Source organism: Medicago truncatula, chromosome 4 (assembly GCF_003473485.1).
Source record: "Medicago truncatula cultivar Jemalong A17 chromosome 4, MtrunA17r5.0-ANR, whole genome shotgun sequence".
In the NCBI taxonomy this organism is placed as follows: Eukaryota; Viridiplantae; Streptophyta; class Magnoliopsida; order Fabales; family Fabaceae; genus Medicago; species Medicago truncatula.
The window spans coordinates 5,914,322-5,938,929 of NC_053045.1; the positions used below are offsets into that span (position 1 = coordinate 5,914,322).

General features: G+C 32.9%; 3 protein-coding genes and 1 long non-coding RNA gene across 5 annotated transcripts; 1 reads left to right on the forward strand and 3 right to left on the reverse strand.

Moving 5' to 3' along the window:
* Positions 1-9,788: 9,788 nt before the first annotated feature.
* On the reverse strand, positions 9,789-12,434 carry LOC25491485 (receptor-like protein 7). Its single transcript, XM_013599425.3, has one exon. The coding sequence runs from the start codon at positions 12,432-12,434 to the stop codon at positions 9,789-9,791; it is 2,646 nt and encodes an 881-aa protein (XP_013454879.3).
* Positions 12,435-13,500: 1,066 nt separating this feature from the next.
* Positions 13,501-14,194, reverse strand: LOC120580309 (uncharacterized). Its single transcript, XR_005646026.1, has 2 exons — positions 13,883-14,194; positions 13,501-13,813 (listed from the first exon to the last, which is right to left on the reverse strand). It is a non-coding gene; the product is annotated as an uncharacterized lncRNA (long non-coding RNA).
* Positions 14,195-16,926: 2,732 nt separating this feature from the next.
* On the forward strand, positions 16,927-20,631 carry LOC25491488 (BAG family molecular chaperone regulator 4). 2 transcript variants are annotated; one of them, XR_005645842.1, is made up of 5 exons: positions 16,927-17,188; positions 18,135-18,391; positions 18,485-18,631; positions 19,630-19,903; positions 20,134-20,631. XR_005645842.1 is itself a non-coding variant. In XM_013599428.3 (4 exons), the coding sequence occupies exons 1-4, from the start codon at positions 17,038-17,040 to the stop codon at positions 19,828-19,830; spliced, it is 756 nt and encodes a 251-aa protein (XP_013454882.1). In that variant the 5' UTR covers positions 16,927-17,037; the 3' UTR covers positions 19,831-19,954. The 2 variants fall into 2 exon arrangements, 1 of the variants encoding a protein (XP_013454882.1); XM_013599428.3 differs by lacking the exon at positions 20,134-20,631 and having other exon boundaries at positions 19,630-19,954.
* On the reverse strand, positions 19,998-24,051 carry LOC25491489 (ammonium transporter 2). Its single transcript, XM_013599429.3, has 4 exons — positions 23,277-24,051; positions 22,539-22,824; positions 21,669-21,772; positions 19,998-20,533 (listed from the first exon to the last, which is right to left on the reverse strand). The coding sequence occupies exons 1-4, from the start codon at positions 23,916-23,918 to the stop codon at positions 20,102-20,104; spliced, it is 1,464 nt and encodes a 487-aa protein (XP_013454883.1). The 5' UTR covers positions 23,919-24,051; the 3' UTR covers positions 19,998-20,101.
* Positions 24,052-24,608: the final 557 nt, after the last annotated feature.

Consider the following 24,608-nt stretch of genomic DNA (forward strand, 5'->3'; position numbering starts at 1 on the left):
AATGCTCTTTCATTATTGCAAATTTGCTCTTTGACACATAAACATTACATGTACAGAATAATAACATTAAGGCCTAAAATGTGACATAATTATCAAAGATTACCTGCACTCTCCTAGCACGGTCGTCACAGTATTGGCCGGACTTATTTTTGTGTGTTTCGTCGTGAATCTCGTTAATAAACGGATCCCGGCGTAACCTCCGAGTCTATTTGTTAATTAAACATTAAAATTTATGGTCAAATGCATAAATTTAGTAGTATTGATTTAAAACAATCAAATTTAAATATGATATGGAAAAATAAATAAAAGTTTATTATTTTTACCAATCGATCAGCATGCTCGCCGTTACTTAAGCAACCGCCAGTGTGAATGCATCCTCCCTTTTCCGAGGCCCGGTTCGTCTTTGCTTTCTGTGATATTTTCTTGAACTCATCAGACGCCCAATACTTAACCAAGTCAGCAAAGATAGGCGGGCCAATCCAATGTGGCTGTTTTTCTGTCTCCTCAAACCGAATACGGGCTCTTCTAAGCAAATCTGAAAAACGGGCAGAAGCTCTGATGTGAAAATTACACCGCATTATATCTTGATAAACGGCGTCCCAAGAACACTTGCACTGCATTATAACATATTAAAGAAAATTAGTATACTATAACAATTGTGCATATGAAATAAAATAAAAATTATGATATAGATTTGAAGTAACCTCAAAGAGCCTAAACCAGCGGTCTTTCTCATTGTCATCCACGTCACCATATTTCTTCCAAAAATGATGATAACAATTATGAATTATGTCTCTGATAGCTTCAGCAGCCGGTTTGCACGGCAAAAAGCTGAAACAATAAAAACTCATATGGTGACGTTACTACAACTTAAAATATACATAAAAGAATTGAAATTGAACTATGTAGCTAATACTATAATACTTACGAGTTTCCACTAGGCCTTAAAATGTATCGACCACGAGAATCTTTTGGATAATCCGGGAAAACATCATGATACGGCACCAGCTCTCTACCACCATTCATTTGGGTTGCACCATCCTCTTCGACCACATTTTCTTGTTGGGGTTGTGGTGGGTTTTGTTGTTGTTGGGGAAAGGGTGGGTTTTGTTGTGGAGGGATTTGTTGTTGGGGAAAGAGTGGATTAAGTTGTGGAGGGATTTGTTGTTGTTGGGGAAAGGGAAGGTTATTTTGTTGATGGGGAAAGGGAAGGTTTTGTGGTGGGACTGAATATGGTGGGAAATGATAGCTAGGAGGTAAGATCCCAAAAGGAGGTATGGTGCCATAATATCCTGGATGTACTGGAGGCAACATGTAAGTGGGAGGAAGAGCAGAACTCATAGCAGGAGCAGCTACACTAGCCTGGGAGGACCCAGCTATAAAATATATCAAAGGCTTTATATCAAGCTTTTTGAGTTGTATTCCTCTTGGTTTACTTTTTATTATTCTTTTAGTGTTATATATCTTTCTCTGTATAGTTATAAATCAACTTAATCTCTTTTTATTTCGAATGAAACGCTATCACCACAACACCCAACATAACACTATTTTATTCAAATGTATCTTCAAAGTTCCAATACATATCATCACGAGAAGTAAACACAAAGAACAACATAAATGTAAACAGAAAACATTGTTTTACAAATTATCACAATGACTTGCGCACTAATGTTATCACCACCTTAAAACTATGTATGTTTGACCTCTGTCGGTTACATATTCCATATACATCCTTGAGAAAATCCAGCAAAGAGTTTTGTCCACAAGTTTCCAATACTTTACCCTCCAATGCTTCCAAAACATGATGGGATAAATGACAATTCCAAGCCCAAAAATGAATCCCAATTCCACACTTATAAAATTCCAGTCAATTGAACAAGCTAGCCTTCTACATGCAAGCTGTGGATGCATCTCCTGCCTTTTATCATTTGGTTTTTTAGTCCAAGGAGGACCATATAGCCCATCGTTTCCTTCAAATGATGATTCTTCGAATGACTGAATTTGGGTGCCTGTTGAGATCTTCACCGCCAAACGATTGGAGGAGAGGTTCAAGGAAGAAAGGAATGACAGGCTTGCAATCTGCACAGGAATTCCACCAACCAGAAAGTTATTTGAGAGGTCCAAAGACTCCAACTGTTTCAGGTTCCCAACAGTTGATGGGATTTCACCATAGAGACCATTGTTTGAAAAGTTGAGAACATAAAGTGCTTTGAAGTCCATTACCACCATTGGTATTGGTCCTTCAAAAGAGTTGGATGAGAAATCAATGACTGTGTAAATTGTTAGAATTTTAACCAACTCCATTTGTTGACCTTTACATGTGATTGTCACACTATCTTGATAATATGATTCGATTGATCCTGGAATGTAATTGTTACCAGATACAACATCTTCATCATGCTTCATTCTGTCCCAGCTCGTGAAAATCTTTTCAAGTAGTTTTCCATTGAAATTGTTGGAAGCAATGTCCACAATTTGAATCATTTTCCAATTAGGCTTGTTTTCTACTAAATGTGAACATTCTATGGAACCATAAAATTTGTTGTTCCACAAAACCAATACACTGAGTGTTGGTATCTTCGTTAAGAAGCATGGAAAACGATCAACCATTTGATTTGATCCAATGTCTAATACATTTAATGATGAGCAGTGGGAGAGAGACTTGGGAATTGGCCCATGTAAGAGATTTCCATGGAAGTTCAAAGTGTTTACAACACAAGAAGTTGGAAACATATCTGGTAGAGAGCCATTTAGATTGTTCTTTTTCAAATTTAATGCCTCAAGGGTACTAGTCATTGTGATTAAACATGGAGAAATTGTTCCAGAAATGTTGTTGAAGGAAATATCAAGCACTTGAAGATTTGAAGCTTTGCAGAGGGAATGAGGGATGCTTCCTTGTAAATTATTATTTGAAAGAGATATAAAAAATGCAGAAGAAAGGTAATTGCCAATATCATGTGGGATAACAGAAAAATTGTTTGTTGAGTAATCCAAAAATCCAATAGATTCAGGAAAAACAGGTATGCATCCTTGTAGTTGGTTGTTATGAAGGTCTACTACCCAAATGGAAGTAAGATTTTGCAAAGAACCTTCCAATTCTGTGAGAAAATTGTGTGAAATATTAAGCCATTGAAGACTTTGTAGTTTCCAAATCCAATTCGGCACTACTCCTTGAATGTTGTTATCTGAAAGGTCTAGAGATATCAATGTTGATTGATTCATCAAGAATCTAGGGAAACTTTGTATGTTGCAGGATGCCAAATATAAAAGTTTTATATTGGGAAAGGAAATCTGATCAACATTTGCATCATTCCCATTGATTGACATGTTGTTGTATGAAAGGTCTAGGAAGATAAGGTTTTTGACCATGCCAAATGGTGGCATTGGACCTGTGAAATTATTATTTGACAAATCCAAGTCCCTGAGTTGTGTGAGGTTTGACAATGAATTGGAAAGTGTTCCATTAAATTGACAACTGGAAAGATACAATTCAGATAAGTGCCTCAAGTTGCCAATAGAGCTAGGTAATGCTCCAGAGAAGCTTGTGTTACTCGCCATAATGCTGTGAAGAGATTCACTAAGTGAGTAGTCTGGAAAAAAAACCATGAAGGTTAGGGTTGTCAGATAAGTCAATATCTGACAGTGTTCTAATTTGAAATATATTTTGTGGAAATGTTCCAGTCAATCCACAATCGTTAAGATTGAGGGTGGTTAGGTTTTTAAAATTGGCAAATGTTTCTGGCACTGGGGATGAAAAATTGTTCCCATCAAGAAGAATGACAGATAAGTTCTCTAACCTTGCTAGGGAAGAATCAAGGGGTCCTGAAAAACCACAGTCTGACATACCTAATTCTTGTAGGTCACGGAGCGGCAACAAAAGACTGCTCCATTCATATCCTTGAGCTGGTATACTTATACCATCTAGATATAACATCCTAATCTTGGTCAACTTCTGAAGACTGAAAAGACCAGTGGAATTGTCAAATCCACCATATATTTGTCTAGTCTGGTCAAGGCCTATAACTTGCCTCTCGTTATCACAGGTTACACCATGCCAATTGCAGCAAGGAATGCTTTGATTCCACTGCTCCAGTTTATTAAAACAATCTGCTTCGAATGTGAGATTGTTTTTAATTTGGAGCAATAATGATTGTTGATCCTCAAGACATTTAGCCGAGGCAACAGATATCTGGAAACTCATATATATGAAGTAGAGAAGGAAAGAAAACATTGAAACTAATGTAATTGATCTCATTGTTGTTGGATTACTTTGATTTTCCACCACACAACACAAGAGAAAACTGAGAAGACAGGTGAAAAATGGTGTACTTATAAAGTTGCACACAAGAGAAGTTTCGTTGAACAAGACTCGTAAAGTTGTAACACATGTAATGGGAACTAAACATTGCATTATTTCAAAGTGAACCTTATAATAATTTATAGTTTCTTGACCCAGAAAATTTATCTCCATTGGCCAATTTTTCTTTGGAAATTTAGGATCACTAAAAGTGAAAACAATGACCCTGCAATGTTGATATTAATTAATTATGCATTAGTGTGCCAACCATTGAGAAAATATGTTATCATAATGCAAAGAAAGTTGATTTTCACAGATACTAAATACTCCATTAGCTTGGCTCTTAAAGCATAAATTCAGCACATTATATTTATAGTGGTTTATGAATATCTATCCTTCTATCTTTCACTCAATAAACATTTCTCTATATTGATATTGACTTCTTTATTTTAATTTACTCCAAATAAAATGATAGCCACGGTAAATAAATCCTTTTTCTTTCTGTAGTTACTACATGAAAATCACACATATTAATAGGTTGAGGTTCAATGCGTTGCGTGCAAAGATTTAATGTTAGACACGTTTTGAAAAGGATATTCTTCCTGTCTGTCACTAGCCAACCCCTCATATTTGACAGAAGACTACTCAGGCAGTATAAACAATATACTCAGACAGGCTCTTTTGTTTCTCTTTTATTAAAGGTATTTTTTCAATAAAAAAAGTCATGGTTACATTACAATTGACAATTTAATGTTTTGTCAGTGGTTGATGGTTAAAGTGACATCACCATCGGTTTAAAGACATGCTGGAGTATGATAGTAATTTTTTATATTTTATGGTAAAAAATATTCACTATTATAAGAATTTAACATTCGGAAAAGAAGTTACTTATTTTCCGCGACACTTTTGTTAAAAGAAGTTACTTATTTCCCTTAAAGTTGCTCCCCCCATAGTTTTAGTCTCTCTTTATCTTTGTTCTTTTTCTTCTTCTCTATGGCAAAGCAAATGGTTATCTAAATTAAAAATAACTTGTTTCTTCATACTACAGATCGGTGCAGCCATGGATTTTAAAATCAAGTGAAAACAACAAGTCTAAGACTCGAAACCCATTTACGGTTGGTCCTCTCAATTAAAGACTCCTTGTTTCTTAACAGATCAGTCAGCTATGAATTTTTAATCAATTCGAAACCAAGTTAAAGTTTCGTTTATCACGATTAAAAAAACCCTTACTTCTTCATTCCTGGATTTTCTAGCTTAAAATTTTTAACTTAATTTTTGTTAAACGTAAATGAGTTTGTTTGCTTGCAAGACTTATCGTAAACAATTTTAACATCAACTAGAAAGTATGCGTTCTATTTTATTTACGTTGCTCGAAGAAAACATGCCTTCATGATTGACAAGACCGAGAGTTCAATTCAAATTTTCCAATGGGGAGGTGAGTGTAAATTTACTCGATTTTTTTCTATTGGCTGATTTTTATTTGGAAAATTGAATGACTTAAAAGTGAAAGCAATGACCCTACAATTATTTAAGTTATATTAACGGACTTCCAAGCCTTGCTTTCGGTGGTGTGACCACATTTTTGTTTTGGCATTCTCACTTGGTCTTAATTACATTTCTAACAATGACTAAGAATCCATTATAATGAAGTCAGTGGTGTTTACAAATTCACTTTTCATATTAAACATAATCTTTGTGGGTCCTCCATTGTCCCTAAGAAAAATGTTTCCTTGAAAAGTGCAAGACAGCTTTGAATGTCTTTTACAGTTAAATGATAACATATAGGAAAGTTCCTTTCAATTTCATGGTAACACAGAATGGAAAAATAGCATTTAGTGGAAATAATTCAGAAAAGGGATTGGCTATGATTTGGCATTCGGAAATGTTATTCATGTCAAAAGATCATTGATTAATGAAGGTGATACATAGCTATAAAGACAATCATGAAGAAGTTGCAGTTTCAATGATAATTAAATCAAAATCAGCCTACAAATACAGGATGTTTATATGAACATTTGAACCTTCCTAATTATTTATGCTCATTTGAAACTTTGGCTGGTGACAAAGGATAAGCTGTTTGATGCAAAAGCAGGGCGTGTAGTAGGAAAGGTTGTACTGGTTTATACTTTTTGAGATATATGCATTGCCACTTAATTAAGAAGACTATATGAAGATTAATCCAAATAATGATTGGGGTATAATGAGTCCAACCAATTTGATATCTGTGTGAAAGGAATAGCATTGAATCTTGAGAATGAGAATGTCAGAATTGTTGTATACTTCTTTGCGATGATATAGTCTGAAACTTTGAAGAGAATCATAGAACAGTTAAATACACTGGATTGTAATTTTGTTTTTTAGAACATGAAGGAGATGGCAACTCGATCATCGCAGCCATCGGAAGAACATTATTGATTAATGATGGTAATACAAAGCAATCAATTGTAGCATTTTCTAAGAGAATTAAAACCGAAATCACTCTGTAATACAAAACATTTTTGAATTAATAATATCAATTTTTTTATGCAATCTATATAACAGAAATGTCATGCCATGGAAATAAGGCTTTCCATAAACAATACAATGCACTGTCAAGGTGACATCATATATATGATTCATTGACTTTGTAAAATCCATTTGATGAGCAACAAAATATTCTTTATCTTAAACAAGTCCTTATATTATATACATTCAACTCCAACTTTTACAATGAATTAATCATGTTTAAACTTCTACCTCTAAAGCTTGCATTAATATAATAATTACGTTCATTTTACCTTTACAAATTTGGAAGAAAAAAACTGGAAATCACAGGGATTGAGTTAGACCTTCAAAATCTAAAACATAATAACGGGATGTCTTAATTTACAAATAAGACTAAAATACTAAAAAAAAATATCATTAGGTAGATAATGATATGAATGTTTATGTCAGATGGTATCAATATCTAGCTGACGATCATCAAATCAAATTAAACAATTGTTTTACCAAATAGGAAGTGATGTTATTATTTTTTTTAGTTATGCCTTTTTTTTTTTTTTTTTTGAAAACTCGGTATCCGATCCAAGAATCGACTAATCCGAGGGGATCAATCCCACCGTCCACTTGCGGGGGCCCCATTTAAAGCCAGAGCAAGCTCTGTATGGACTTAGCCCACCGAAATTGGCACCAGAGAGAATCGAACCTGAGACCACTGAATGAGCAAACTCCAAGATCCCAAGCCAACCACTAGGCCAACCCCAAATGGGTTTTTTTAGTTATGCCTTTGTTTGTTTTACTATGATACATATCACCACAAACCCCAATGACACAATTTAATTTAAACTTCATAGAATGTTGCTTCAAATTAAAGTTATAATACATATCATCACACATAGGGGTGGCAAAGTGGATGGATTGGATGGATATGGATTTGGATCCTAATGGATGGATCAAAAAAGGTCCATTAGTCCATTACAATCCACTATTTTTTTTTCTTAAAAAAAATCATCCAGTCCATCCAATTAAAATAAAGTCCATCCAATCCATCCATTATTAGATTTTAATGGATGGATAATCCATCCGATCCATAAATCAAAGTGTATAATTTTTTTAAAGTGTATTATTTTTTTTGATAGGTGTAATATCGAAAAAACACACCTATCAAAAAAACTTATCTTATACAAAAAAACTTATTACGATCTCTTTTTAAAAAAAACAACTTATTTATGCAAAACAACTTATTAGGATCTCTTTTGAAAAACAACTTATTTATGCAAAACAACTTATTATGATCTCATTTTCAAAAACAGCTTATTCAAAACAGCTTAATTATGCAAAATAGCTTATTATGATCTTATTTTCAAAAACAACTTACTCAAAACAACTTAATTATGCAAAACAACTTATTATGATCTCATTTCAAAAACAGCTTATTCAAAACAACTTATTTATGCAAAACAGCTTATTTCGATCTCATTTTCAGAAACAGCTTAATTATGCAAAATAGCTTATTATGATCTCATTTTCAAAAAGAGCTTATTCAAAACAACTTATTTATGCCAAACAGCTAATTATGATCTTATTTTCAAAAACAGCTTATTCATGCAAAACAACTTATTTATGCAAAACAGCTTATTATAAGCTGTTTCGAATAAGCTGATTTTGAAAATGAGATCATAATAAGCTGCTTGGCATAAATAAGTTGTTTTGAATAAGCTGTTTTTGAAAATGAGATCCTAATAAGCTGTTTTGCATAAATAAGCTGTTTTGAATAAGCTCTTTTTGAAAATGAGATCGTCATAAGCTATTTTGCATGAATAAACTGTTTTTGAAAATAAGATCATAATAAGTTGTTTTGCATAATTAAGTTGTTTTGAATAAGCTATTTTTGAAAATGAGATCGTAATAAGCTGTTTTTCATAAATAAGTTGTTTTTGAAAATGAGATATTAATAAGTTGTTTTACATAAATAAGCTGTTTCGAATAAGTTGTTTATGAAAATGAGATCATAATAAGCTGTTTTGCATAAATAAGCTATTTTGCATGAATAAGCTGTTTTTGAAAACGATATTATAATAAGTTGTTTGGCATAAATAAGTTGTTTTGAATAAGTTGTTTTTGATAATGAGATCGTAATAAGCTGTTTTGAATAAGCTGTTTTTGAAAATGAGATATTAATAAGCTGTTTTGCATAAATAATCTGTTTTCGAAAATGAGATCGTAATAAGTTGTTTTGCATAAATAAGTTATTTTGAATAAGCCGTTTTTTGAAAATGAGATCATAATCAGCTGTTTTGCATAATTAAGTTGTTTTGAATAAGCTATTTTTGAAAATGAGATCGTAATAAGTTGTTTTGCATAAATAAGTGGTTTTTGAAAATGAGATATTAATAAGCTGTTTTGCATAAATCAGTTGTTTCGAATAAGTTGTTTTTGAAAATGAGATCATACAAAGGTGTTTTGCATGAATAAACTGTTTTTGAAAATGAGATCATAATAAGATGTTTTTCATAAATAAGTTGTTTTGAAAATGAGATCGTAATAAGCTGTTTTGCATAAATAAGTTTGTTTTTGAAAATGAGATATTAATAAGCTGTTTTGCATAAATAAGATTTTTTATTTAAATAGTTTAGTTAAAAAAAAAAAAAAGGTGATAATCAAAAATATAAATATTTAAATAAAAAAGATTAATATTTTTTGAATATATCCATTGGACTTTTTTTAATTTAAAGAGGTGATCCATTGGATTATTAAAATAAGGTGGATGGATCAAATCCATCCATAGTTTTTAATGGATGGATCAAATCCAATCCATTAACAAAAAAATTTGTTTGATGGATAGATTGGATGTATTTTATAGTGGATGGATTGGATGGATATGGATCTCATGGATCATATTGCCACCCCTAATCACACATACCATCACACACAAATGAGGAAACACAAAGTACAACAAAAATGGAAATTGAAAACATTATTTAAATAATTATCACAATCTCTAGCACTAATCTTATGACCACCTTAAAATTGTGTATGTCTGTCCTCTATCAGTTACATATTCAAAATGCATCCTCCGAAAAATCAAACAGAGAATTTTGTCTACGAGTTTCCAATAACTTACTCTCCATTTCTTCCAAAACAAAAGAGGACCGATGATGATTCCGAGCCCAAAAACAAATCCCAACTCCACACTTAAAAAATTCCAGTCAATTGAAGAAGAGGGGACCGATGCTGGCTGTGGGTGCAGCTCATCCTGCCTTTTACCATTTGGTGTTTCAGTCAACGGAGGTCCATATAGCCCATTATTCCCTTCAAATGAAGAAGCCTGAAATGACTGAAGTTGAGTACCTGTTGGGATCTTCCCAACCAAATGATTGAAGGAAAGTTTCAAATAAGAAAGGAATGACATGCTTGCAAGTTGCAGAGGAATTTCACCAACCAAGGAGTTGTTTGAGAAGTCCAAGGACTCTAACTGTTTCAGGTTCCCAATAGTTGATGGGATTTCACAAGAGAAAGCATTGTTTGAAAAGTTGAGAACATGGATTGCTTTGAATTTCATCAGCCCCTCTGGTATTGGTCCTTCAAAGTGATTGGATGAGAAATCAATGGCCATGAAGATTTTTAGAATTTTAACCAACTTCATCTCTTGACCTTTAGTAGAAATAGATACACTATCCTGATAATATAACAAGGATGACGTCCGCCCTATGTGAATAAAGTCTGATACAACTTCATCGTGCATCATTTTTTCCCATGTTGTGAAGAATGTTTCTGGTAGTTTTCCGTTGAAATCATTGAATGCAATGTCCACAATTTGAATCATTTTCCAAGGCTTATTTTCTAGTGAGTGTGTACATTCTATGGAACCATGCAATTTGTTGTTCCGCAACACCAAGACGCTAAGTGTTTGTATGTTTTTCAAAAAGCATGGAAAACCACCAACAATTTGATTTGATCCAATGTCCAATACCCGTAATGATGAGCAGTGGGATAGAGACTTGGGAATTGCCCCATGTAAGAGATTTCCATGGAAGTTCAAAGAGCTTACAACACAAGAAGTTGGAAACATATCTGGTAAAGATCCATTTAGATTGTTATTCCTCAAATTTAATGCCTCAAGGGTACTAGTCATTGTCATTAAACATGGAGAAATTGTTCCTGAAATGTTGTTGTAGGAAATATCAAGCATTTGAAGATTTGAAGCTTTGCAGAGGGAATGAGGGATGCTTCCTTGTAAACTATTATTTGAAAGAGATAGAAACCATGCAGAAGACAGGTAATTACCAATATCATGCGGGATAACAGAGAATTTGTTGGTTGAGTAATCCAAATATCTAATAGATTCAGAAAAAACAGGTATTGTTCCTTGAATTTGGTTGTTATGAAGGTCAATAAGATGAAGGTTGGAAGTAATATTTTGCAAACAACCTTCCAACTCTGTGAGAAAATTGTGTGAAATATTAAGCTGTTCAAGACTTTGTAGTTTCCAAATCCAATTTGGCACAACTCCTTGAATTTGGTTGGCTGAAAGGTCTAGATTTTCCAATGTTGATTGATTTCTCAAGAATATAGGAAAAGTTTTCAGGTTGCAGGATGCCAAATGAAGATATTCAAAATTGGGAAAGGCAGTCTGATCAGCATTTGCATCATTCTCATTTATTGATATGTTGTTGTATGAAAGGTCTAGTCCTAATAAATTACTAAGCTTCAAAAGCTCATCTAGTTGTAGTGACCCATTCAACCTATTAGAGGAAAGATGGAGGATAGAAAGTGAACGGAGTTGGAAGATAGATGTTGGAAAAGGCCCTGATAGATTATTGCTACGTAAATCGAGGGTGTTAATTAAAGAGGAAGACATATCTATGAATTCGTTAAATTTACTAAACTGGTTAGATTCAAGCCAAATTTCCTCCAATGATGGAAGTGTAAAAAGGTATGAAGGAATTGCACCACTTAAATAATTAGAAGAAAGGTCTAGGTAGTTAAGGTCTGATAGGTTCTCTAGTTTTGAAAGGGAAGAATCAAGAGGTCCTGATAGATTACAGTTAGACATGCTCAGTTCTTGTAGGTCGCTCAAAGGCAACAAAGCATTGATCCATTCATGTCCCTGAGATGTTATACTTATACCATCTAGATACAGTTGCCTCATATTGGTGAGATTTTGGATAAGCTTTTGTAAATTTGGGATTTTAGGTTTTGTGTCGACATAAGAAGAGAGATCAAGAGTAACCAACCTCGTGAGCTGGGAAATCTCTATTGGAATCTGCCCCACAAATTCATTATATGACAAATCAAGATAAGTTAACTTCACCAACTTGTTGAATGCTGATGGAATGGAAGAATTTAAATAATTATTAGCCAAGTTCAGTTTCTTGAGATGTAGGAGATTGAAAAGACTACTTGATTCTTCAATTCCACCAGAAATAGATTCTTCACTCAGGTCAAGGCCAATAATATATCCCTCGTTGTCACAAGTAACGCCACTCCAATTGCAGCATGCAATGCTTTTATTCCACAATATTAGTTTTGTGGAATTTTCAGGATGAAATGCGAGATTGTTTTTGAATTGAAGCAACAAAGTTCGTTGATCCTCAAGACATTTGGCAGAGGAAAGAGAAGTTTGGAAAAACATAAATGAAGGGTCCTTAGTTTGCATGTGATTGCAACCTGTTGGTTTACAAACTAATTAGGAAGTCCTTAATCATAACTATGGATGAAATTCGTTTTCTCATTGAAAAAATCACAATTTTATAGTAATCATGCATAATAAGATCAACGCAGCATTACATAATAAAATCACAATTTTATAATAAAATCATAATTTTATACCAATATCCATCATTTCATAGTTCAAAGTGCTTATTCTTTACAGCATCAGGATTGATCGAGTGTGGAGGGTGACTGAAAAAGTCTTTGGAAGTGGCATGGCCCACATCGCATCCAAACCTTCATTTGGTTGGTTGTGCATGGGCGCATTCTTACAAATTATTGAAGGAGTAGATGGGATGGTGGAATCTCTCCTACTTGCCCGTGTTGTGGAGGGATGAGAATCTTCGTCCCACGAGGTTATCAATCGTTTACATAGTCCTTAGGTCATAATTGGTAGGAACTACGTATCAATCAAACAGATAGGTATAGGGGATTCAAGAATTCTAATCGCCCATAAAAATCTGAATCAACAAACCTATTTACTTTTCACTTCAAACCAATAAATTTTGCAAACTCCCCCTATTTACTGTTTTTATTTATAAGTTTAGTAAAGTACTGAGTCGAAAACAACAATCCTTGTGGAAACGATTATTTTACTACTAAATTACATAAATTGTTTGGTGTTCTTGCCAAATTTATAATCATCTATCAAAATTTTGTTTGAACAGCGTATTGTTTTCGATTTTAGACAAAATGGTTTTAACTTAAATATAGTAAACGCAATTAAAAACTAACCTTTTTGAGCTTTTTTGTAACTACATCATACATTGTAAATAGATAAAATTATCTTCTATTTGATCCATGCAAAAAGATCAAATCATACATTAAAAGTGAACAAAGTCTTCTATTTCAATTTTGATGATGTTTAGCTTGTGTTGTTTTTAATGTACTTTACTAATTTCAACATAACTATTAAATTGATTATTATAGGTGAGGGGGTGCCAAAAAGATGTTATGTGTTTGGATTGCAGGCCATGAGGATACCTCCAAATTTAAGAGATAAGGAGACACGGTAAATAAAAATCTTTGTTGCCTTATATCATTTATATCATCTTAGAGTACAAAATTATAACATCAAGGTCCATGAAATTACGAAGAACAAAAGAAGAAAAAATAGTTATTGAGAGCATGCACAAAAATTAAATGACAACAAGTGGAATATTCTAGCATAATGTATATTGTACAATTATCTTGCCAGAGAAAGAACTCATTTCTCTCATTAGGGTCTTTTAGACCGTTACACATTGATCTTTACGACACCTAACATTAACTCCTCGAAGTTTAGGACAATCTTTATCTGTTTTACAAGCCCTGTCAAAAGTCTTACTAAAAGAAGAATTAGATACTATTATGCAAAGAAATATGGAAAGAAATAGAATAAAAACATAAACTAACTTCGGAGTTTCCACCATATTTTTCTCTATTTGTGTCCAAATAATAGTAAATGACTTGATCTCTTTATATTGTATAATCAATTTCATAGTCTTATAGAAATAATTAAATAGTTTAAGCATTATACAATTTTAAAAACCCTTTAAAATTCTAGAATCATTACTAAATGTCTCTTAAATATACCAATCTATTATTTTTGCCCTTTTAGCACATTAGGAAGGAGATCATGTAATAAACATAATAATCAAAATAATTGAATACAATTTTACTAACTTCTCATTAAGTTTTCCTTTAGATAATTTTTTTAACCTTTCATGAGTGTAAAGGGAAAAAATATTATGTCATCATAAAGTTGTGTACGAATATAAAACACCATTGGATATTTATGAAAAAGTATAACGTATGTCATAAGCGATCTATTTTTTGATTAAATCATTGGATCATAAAGAATGTATATTTAAAAATATATATATAATAAGGCATTTCTTTATTCATTTTGTTTTGTTTCAAAATAATAAAGTTCCTAAAATAATTAGTCTATTTCTTGGAACATTAAGTCTGACTAAATCATGAGATCCCGTTAAACTAGAGGACATTATTCTTAAAGTATCCGTTGTCAAAGGTTTTATTATGAATTGGGATATTAATAAAGCATTGAGACTATTATGTATGTAGATTGATGACCACATCTCATGGGTCATAAATATGAGATGTTAAGTATATACGTAGGTATAAATATTAGAAGTAATATTTATACTGGATTGACCAACCGTGAGAATACTACAGAGTTTATTATGAAAGTGTCATAAGATATTCTTACAATGATAATGGTGTATACCAATCTTAGATCTGAAACCACTATGATCCCTAGATGTGGACTCAAGTGCTTTATTGCCATTCAAACGTTGTTTGTAACAAGATAACTGTAACGTTGGTTAATGGGCACATGACGAATCATGTTGAGGGACATGAGTGTTCTAGATGGGATTTGTCCCTCCTTCATAAAAGGAGATATATTATTAGGCCTCTTGATGAAATATGATTGCAAAATTGCATGGTCATGCCAAATTAAGTCAATATGAGATATTGGGCTTATTCGTTATTCAATATATTTTGGGATCAAGAAATATAAATATTGATCTATACAAGGATGCCAAAATCTATGTCTTGTGATCAATATAGACATGAGGACAAAGGAGTAATTGTACACATGAACATTATCATGGAAAAGGTAGTGTCAGATCACTTTACATTCTTGTCACTTGGGTAGCAGTGATGTGTTGCTAGATACAATCACTGTTTATAATATTAAATATAAGATTTAATATTATTGTCACTGTTACAAGAACCTATAAGGTCACACACAATAGAACGGTCAAAAGGAGAAATTAGCAAATGACGATAATTAGTTACCCAGTGCTAATGGGCTTACTGAAGCCCAATAGTGATTACTTGACTTGTAGAGCACACACGAGTTATTTTTAACAATAGTTATTTTGTACCTGATCATGTCAAGAAGATTCTTAGGAGTCTTTTTGCTAGATTCAGACCAAAGGTTATAATTATTCATAAAGCAAAGGACTTGAATAAACTAAGCTTGAAAAATCTAATAAGGTATCTCAAGATTCATGAGATTGAGCTCGTTGAAGATGGATATGCTAAGAAACCCTAGTTTATTGCTCTATCATCTAAGGGCAAATATGCTAAAGCTCTTCAGGCTACTGAGTCAGAAGAAGAAACTTCTGATAGAGGATCTGAAAATGACTCAGATGTTGAATATATGGCATATTTAACTAAAAGATTTCAGTACCTGACCAAGGGAAAGAGATTTCCAGGTAGGAGCAATGGTTCAAAAGGCCAGGTTTGAAGAGTGAGAAAGAAGATAAGAATGGGTGCTTCAGTTGCAAGAAACCTAAACATTTTATTGCTGACTAGAATCTAGCAGTAGATTTATGGAGAAACAATATGAACACCTTCTTGTCAACGATGACATTCTTGAGAACGGTGGTCCGGCTGATTCTCATATTGTTGATCAAGTTTTACAGAGACAATATGGCATTGTGGTAGTAGAAGATCTAACCTTAAGAGATTACATTAATGAACTTGAAAATAATATCAAGGTTTTTAAAAAAGCTTCTGTCACCAAGGTGAACAATGACTCTGATAAAGCTCTAACTATGCATGAACTAGCCCTTCAAGATTTTCTAGCTAATTCCATTGGAAGAAGCAACCTAGCTTCTATGACTTATGGTGTAAGCGGAAACAATGGAGAAATAATTGATTTTTCAGAATTGAGAAGATGCAAACTCTTTGTATATAGATTAGAAGTATGTTAGAGCTATCTTCTTTGTACTATCTAGAGGGATGCTCTAAGGATTAAAGTCCAAATCCTATAAGAAATGAAATACCAGACTCAGATCGGTGAATCTATCAGGTTTCTTTCTCCTCCTCCAGGATTCATTAATAGAAACCATTTGCATATGAATTTTCAAGCTTCATATTCATGATTTTATTTTCTTATAGCTTTCCAGTCTTCAAATTCATGGTCTACATCTATGTTTGCAGAATAATATTAGATTTGAAACTTGAAAACTCATATAAAAATAGACCAAAAAGACAAAATTGAAATTAAAAAAAAGATAAAGTATCAAATTGTTACCTGAAATTAAATTAAGAGACTAAAAATATAATTCTGCCAAAAATTTATTACTAAACACATCAAATTTTATCAAACAAACTTTTAATCAAAATAATTGTCACTTTAAAATATCAATGCAGCATTTATTTATTTTTTCATTATTATAACTTTTTTTATTGAATTTCATTCAACTTTACCACTCACAACAATTAATAAGGATATTTTAATAAATAATTTTAATTTTACCATTAAAATCAACACAACTCATCATTTTTTTAATAATCGAGCACAAACATTAAACGACCGTTAGATACGGAGAGAGTATACATTAACAACACCAACAAAAAAAAACCAAAAAATTGATGACGTGGATTGAGTTCTTTGTGAAACCAACCAACAAAGTACGATCCAACCAAAGATATGTCCCTCGAGTCAATCTCACAGTCCACAACAAAACCCAGTCATTTTCCCTTTCACCAAACGCACCGTTTCTTTGCATTTAACTCAACCGTCCCTTTTCATGAACAACACCGCCGTCTCAGACACTTACGGCGCTTCGCCGCCGGATACGAAATCCGAAATCGACGGAGTTGGTGGGCCCACAATCAAGATCAGTGTTTCGTACGGTTCATCTCTTCACGAGATCCATCTCCCAGCCCAATCCACTTTCGGTCAGTTTTTGTTTTTCCTCTCTCTTTTAATCCATGAAATTATCTTCGATTGTTTCAGATCTATGAAGCATCGGCACAAACACTTGACACGACACTGACACGTAGTCACAGGTAAATAATTTGAGAAACTAAAACTGATTAAATACAATCAAATGTGTTATTATGAGCATTGGACACGTCTTCAATTTGTAGTATTGGTTTCTACATAGGTGTGTATGACCTCTAGAAGTGTAACTTTTAAATGTCATATTTTGGTATGCTGAGAAGCGTCACATGGGAAAATCATAGTTCAAAGGGACAAAATTTCTGCATTATGAGTGACACGAACACCAGACATGGCACTGACACGTAGACGCCAGTAATAATTTGAGAAAATATATTTGATTAAATATAATCAAATGTGTTGTTGGACACTCGACACGTCTTCAATTTGAAGTGTCAGTGTTGCGTATGTGTGCTTGAGCTTTAGAATTACTTATAAGTGTAGCTTTCTAATTATTTACCTGCTTAGTGTAACTTTTAAATGTCATTGTTCAAATAAATGAAATTGCTGCATTGTTATTTTATACTCCCTCAGTTCGTATTTATAAAAACCTTAGACACGTTATACGCATTTTAAGAAAAGTTGGTAGCATGGTTAATGTGTATAATTGATGTATGGCTAATACTAAATTACCCTTTATGTATAAATACATTCAATGTGGATTTTTCATATTCCAATGTAATTTGGCAGTACTAATAAGGGATATATTTGTTAATAGAGTAGAAATTTCTCGCGAATCATATACTTAAGGACAAGCATATCTTGTAAGAGTCTTATAATTAGAGACAGAGGAAGTAGTAGTTTTAACAAAGATGCATCTTATGGCCACAACTTACTGTTTTTTCAACAGTCACGTCTTGTAATTGATATATGTGCTTATCATGTTTTGGTTTTCAATAACAGGAGATTTAAAAAAATTGCTTGTACCTAAAACTGGTTTAGAGCCTGAACAACAAAGACTTTTCTTCAGAGGAATAGAAAAGGATGATAAGGAACAACTGCATCAGGAAGGTGTAAAGGGTAAGTCGAAGATTTTGCTTATGGAGCGTGCTGCTAGCAAAGAGAAGAAACTTGAGGAAACTAGAAAACTCAATGAGATGTCTAAAGCTACTGAAGCTATTAATGGGGTTAGAGCCGAGGTGGACAAGCTCTCTGATAGGGTGAGCATGTTTTTGAAATATATATAACTACTACACTCATGGTATAAACATATTAACTGGTAACTGATCGTGTTGATTATTGTAATTTTTTAGGTGGCTGCCTTGGAAGCGGCTATCAATGCAGGGAAAAAAGCTTCTGAGAAAGAATTTCTTTTGTTGACTGAGTTGCTTATGAGTCAATTGCTGAAACTAGATGGAATTGAGGCCGAAGGTGAAGCAAAGTTGCAGAGAAAAGCTGAGGTAGTTTTTATGCCATTGAAATTGCTAATTTAGGTGCTAATAATTTGTCGATTATTGTTGATTATTGTTGTTTCGTATCTTTACTATTCCTTGCAATCTCTTGCATTTTTTTATTAGTCATGGCCAATAGCTGAGTTATTAGTATTATGCTGGGGATAGGGACTGAATCCTTAATCTTCTTATCACTCCAGTCCAACTGCCGAGCTAACCTTATATCCCTCATCCATGTCTAGTGTATGTCTGATCTCTCACCAATGTCGAATGTTCTTCTTGTTCTCACCTTTTTTATGACTTAGATCAGACTAATTAGTGCAAGTTTAACTGTGAGTCTCATTTGTTTAATTACATTGTAAAGCAGTTGACTTTGCCATCAAATCTCGACTTGGTTAGAATTAGAAGTAATGAAGTAATAAAATATCTTCTAAGATCAAACTTTGTAGTACAAATACCTAAAGTCCAAAACATAGATCACTTTACTTCAACTTCAATTTAAACCAAATCAAATTCATTTGAAATCACATCTGGTAACACCCAAACATACACTTAATGCCATTATTACCTTAATGGATCATTACTAACTAATGGTAATGATATGCATCACAGTTAAAACATGGAATATTTGACTTGTAATGGTTAGTTTCTTTGTCTTGGTGAATTGAGCTCCTGTCAGAAAGGGATCCTGTATCCAGGGAGAGGTTGGATCCATTGTGCAAATATTGTAGACAATTTTATCATATATTTACAAGTGACTGAATCCATTGTTCAAAACTCTTTCTTCACTTGCATAGAGTGAAATGATATTTACTGTTAAAATATTGTACATTGGCTTTGATTTCCTATTCTAGCATTCATCTGAATTTAAGAAAATGCACCATCTGTTAACATACTGTTTCTTAAAATTGCAATTACAAATTTAGATTAAGTTTTGTGGCTAAGATGTGATGCCATGTGGAGATTTAAGTATTGCTTTTGAACACAGCTTTTCAATCCTTCTACAGGTGCGTCGTGTGCAGGGCCTCGTGGATATGGTAGATTCTCTAAAGGCTAGAAACTCCAACCCTTATAGCCAAAGTGGCAATCCTGCCACAGGAACAACCAATTGGGAAACCTTTGATACCGGAATTGAAGGCTCGAATGACGACCCATCCACAACATCATCTTCTACAAAAGTATCTGAAGATTGGGAGCGGTTTGATTAGCTTAAAATTTCTGTGAAATATCAAAATTATAAAGATTGTACAATACCATGTTGGCCTTCATCCTTTGTCCAAGGTTGAGAAAAATAATTTTTATACAAATTAATTTAGTGATTATTTTCATATATTTTTATGTATCCGTTAAAATTCAACACACAACACACGCCAACTATTTATAATTTCATATTATCAATGCTCAAAATCTAGCTTACACGTACATGTCATTACATTGCACCATAACACTACACTATATACCAAACTATATCTATGTGACTCATAAATTTATGGTTACACCTCTTGCCCCAGTAACATATGGTGATACTTCAATTTCATCTGCTTTTGATGAGGATCCATGCTTAGTTGGGTCATACTTTTCTCCATCACCCCAAAGTGCATAAGCTTCCTCGCCGTGGACAGCATCATCACCAGTCTCGAGCTGGTCGTTCGACATCCTCAACGGTATGAACAATTGTATGGTGAGAAGAATTAGTGTGGTGGAGACTAAGTTCCATCCAGTGATGAAAAGTGCTGCCACTAATTGCTTCAAGAACTGAATGCCGCCACCGCCCCCATAGAAGGCACCCCTTGAGTTAGTCACCGGCAATATGAGTCTGCAAAGATCTGGTTCTGCTAAGAGACCTGTGAGGAGGCCTCCTAAAAGGCCGGCCACAGCATGTGTGTGAAACACTCCAAGGGTGTCATCTACCTGTGTTATTGTATATAGATAATTCATATAATGCTAAGAAAACATACATAAGATCATAGTTGTATGAGAAATGATATTTGAACAACCATTTTTTACAACTTTTGTGACAACTTTCTCTTTCATACTCACATTATCTTTTTACTTTTTCTCTCTATTGCTTTGGTTTTTGTGCAACTACCTCATTTCCTTTGTAAAATTTTAGTTATCACAAAAGTTGTGACATATATAGATCTTCAAATAACACAACTCTAGTTGTATGTATATTCCTATTAACAAATTGCATGGACAAGAGGTAACAACAAATAGGATGTACTCTCAATTTCTTAAGAAATCGAAGATTCCGTTAACGAGAGAGATGAAAACAAGCGAAGGATTAATGAGTTTTGATTATTAAATTAATTTTTAAAATGTGTCACATCACATGAGTATTTTATTTGTGTTTCTCTTTTATAAACAGAGAAGATCTAAATCCAACAAATAGTATCCTTTCGTAATTAATTAATCATTACAATCAACATTACAAATTATCACATTCATAAATATAAAATTGTCTTTGCTCAAAAAAAAAATTATTAAGTGGAAAAAAAAATGGCTTCTTTACATAGGATTTGACATGGTTGTGTTATTACTTGGAAATCCAAGTTCATAAACCAAATTCTAAAATACATGATGATTTTATTTTTCGACAAGTAATCTTGTGGCTAAATTTCATTTTAAAGTGAATAAGTGGAAAATTTGGTGTTCAAACACCGACCCCACATTATCAACTGAATTATACTCGTAAGAACAATGTGGTTGCGTCATTACTTGTAAAATTTTGAAATCAAATTCTAAAATATAAAATAAATAAATAAATAGCCTACTTGTGTAACTTGGGTTGCGGTATTATTTTGATTAAATTGTAATCCAAGAATAACAAAATATCACAATTAATTAACCATCAACTAAATATTATCAAGTATCAACCAATATTTTGGAGAGAGACTGCAACTAGGATATTAGTTTTTTATTCTAGATGATTCAAAGAAACCGTTGGAATATTCTATAGATCCACTAAAGAATCAAATTATCTAATTAAGGTGGATTCTTAAAATAAAGAGATTCCTAAATTTTTCAATAGAAATTAATTAAGTACCTTTTGTAGAAGAGTTGACTTCTTGTGGAGGACCATCATAGTCCACCATGGAATACTCCCAGATAGTATTCCCATCACTATAGCTGCCCATGACTGCACAAGTCCTGCTAGTTGCAACCAACCCCACCTCTTAGTAAATGCCAATATATACTATAACATCTTTTTCCTTCATTTTCAACATCACTATCTTTCATATTTTCTCCAATTTTCATCTAAAGTTACTTAAGTAGAGGATCCTTGTCCATTTAGCACATTTAATCTAATCTAACAATAAAACCAATATAACAAATCTTTATTACCAAAAAAAAAATCATCATGCTCCAAAAAGGATCTAACTTTTAACTTCAAACATATTTTTTTAAGGGACTTCAAACATTTTAATTAGTAACTCCAAAAGTTTAAATGATATTACTCATATAATTGGATATTTTAGTGACAACAATAATTCTTTTAGTATAACTATTTATCGGCATTTTATATTGTTGTCAACATCCACCACTTCATTTTCCTTCAAAAAAAAAAAAAAAAACATCCACCACTTCATGTCAAGACTTTAGTCACAATAATATTACTATTTTAGGGGTCTTGAATCACATGTATATTTATTAGGTGAAATAATAAGAGGTTGAAAGTTCCACCTCCACCAAAATACCAACAATAATGGCAAGTCCCATAAAAAAATAAAATAAAAAAAATAACACCTCCATTTTGAAGAAAAAAAATAAACAAATAATACAACTAAAATTAAATACACGACGATGAATTGTTGTTATGATCCACTGAGATTCAATCTTTATCGCTTTAAAAAATTATTTATTAAATAATTGATCATAGGAACAGAACTGATTTTAAGAAAATTTATAGACAAACCTGCTCCTGGAGTAATGCAAACAAGTCCTGTCATCATACCCTGAACAGCACCAATCACTGAAGGTTTACCAAAGAAAGCAACATCCAAAGTGGTCCACACAAGAAGACTAGTTGCAGCACATATGTTAGTGTTGAGTACAGCAATAGAAGAGTCAATGTTTGCTGCATATGGTGCTCCACCATTGAACCCTGACCAACCCATCCATAACAATCCTGCTCCTGCTAGCATAAGCAATACATTGTTTGGTGGGAATCTCTCCCTATCACTCTTCAACCTTGGCCCAACCTAGAAAAAAAATTATATATAAAGCTTCATTATTTTGCAAAAAAATTGACTAGGTAACTCTAGTTGAAGATTTTCGGACCGGTTTTGATAAACAACTTAATTATACGCTTATAACATAACGCACCTTATCATCGAAGTCTTTTATGCATATAAACTACTTCTATAACAAAATTACTATTATAGCATATAAAGTTTATTGACATGTATAAGTTGTTTCTATAAGTTATCGTATCTCAAACAATATGCAAGTTCTTTTGTCAGGAGATAAGCTCAAATAAGTTCATTCAAACAGACCCTTAAACTAAGGTCGCAATCTTTAATATCGCGAAAACATGATCGCAATTAAAAACCATGATTGTTCTTGCAACAACAAAATTATTCGAGAGTTTTTGCAATTAAATCACAACCAAAAACTATGATAATTTCACTATTTTCAAAACATCAAAGTTTACCCAATAAGCTGCAGTGAATCCACCAATTCCAGAAGAAAGATGAATAACATAGCCACCAGAGAAATCAATGACACCCCAATGATACAAAAATCCACCACCCCATATACTAAAAGCACCAACAGTGTAAGAGAAAATGAGCCAAAGAGGTACAAAAGCCATCCAAGCCCTAATGTTCATTCTTCCAAGAACAGATCCAGCTAACAAAATAACAGTAATAGCAGCAAAATTGAATTGAAAATAAACAAGTGAAGCCATAGGAAAAAGTGGTTGTGTTGTTGAAGCTTCTTCAGTACCATTCTTAAAGAAATGAGTACTTTCAGGTACTTTTGCTTGATGTGTAAGAAATTTTTGACCTAATGAAGGTGCACCTTTACCCCAAAATGGAAAAAGTTCATCACCAAAAGCCATACGGTAACATAAAAGAACCCAACATATTAGCACTGATGCATAAGCATAAAGTGCCATGAAAGCTGAATTCATAGCCCATTTCTTTTTGACCATACTTGCATAGAGAATTACAAGACCTGGCATGCTTTGTAGACCAACTAGGGTTGATGCTGTCATTTGCCATGAGTTGTCTCCTTTGTTTAGCCATTGTGGTGATGAAGGAAGGTGCTCTTGATATGCTGTTGGAAGGGACATGTCTAGCTTAAATTTTGTGTTGAATTTGTGTAATTGTATGATCTCTGTTCTTGGTCTTCCTTTTGCTTTAGTGGGTTGTTTTTTTCAAAAGGATTTGAATATTAATTGTGATGTACTTGTTTTGAAGATTCCATTTGAAGTTGGACTTATAGCCACTGGTTTTCATATTGTACTTATTATAGTTGAATTGCTATTGTTTAATTTTTGGATTCACACTTGTGATAGATAAAGGTAATTTAAAAAAAAAAAGTTACAAAATTATTATGGTGTATATTTAGCTTGAATGTGAGTGACTTAGAATTAAGGTTTGCCGCTCTAATTTTGACAAAAACTATGTTTTAGAAATTGAATATATTCATAATTTTATCAAACTCATTGTCGTTACAAATATATAATTTATGTTTGAATGTTTAAGTGTTTTTTTTATTAATTATTCACATCATAAATTAGTTGATATTTGTTCACTCTCAATCTAACCCAATTTCATAAAAAGAATTTAATGTAATCCAAATAAATTTTCTCCACCACAAAACCAAAACCAAACATGTACTAGATAATTTGTTTTTGATAGTTGTACTAAAATAAATTTTATTTAAATGTGATGTGATGTGATGTAGTTAAAAACAAATAATTTGTGCAGAATTTGTTTATATTATCCTTGCTTACTTGCTAAAGTCTAAATAAAAACAG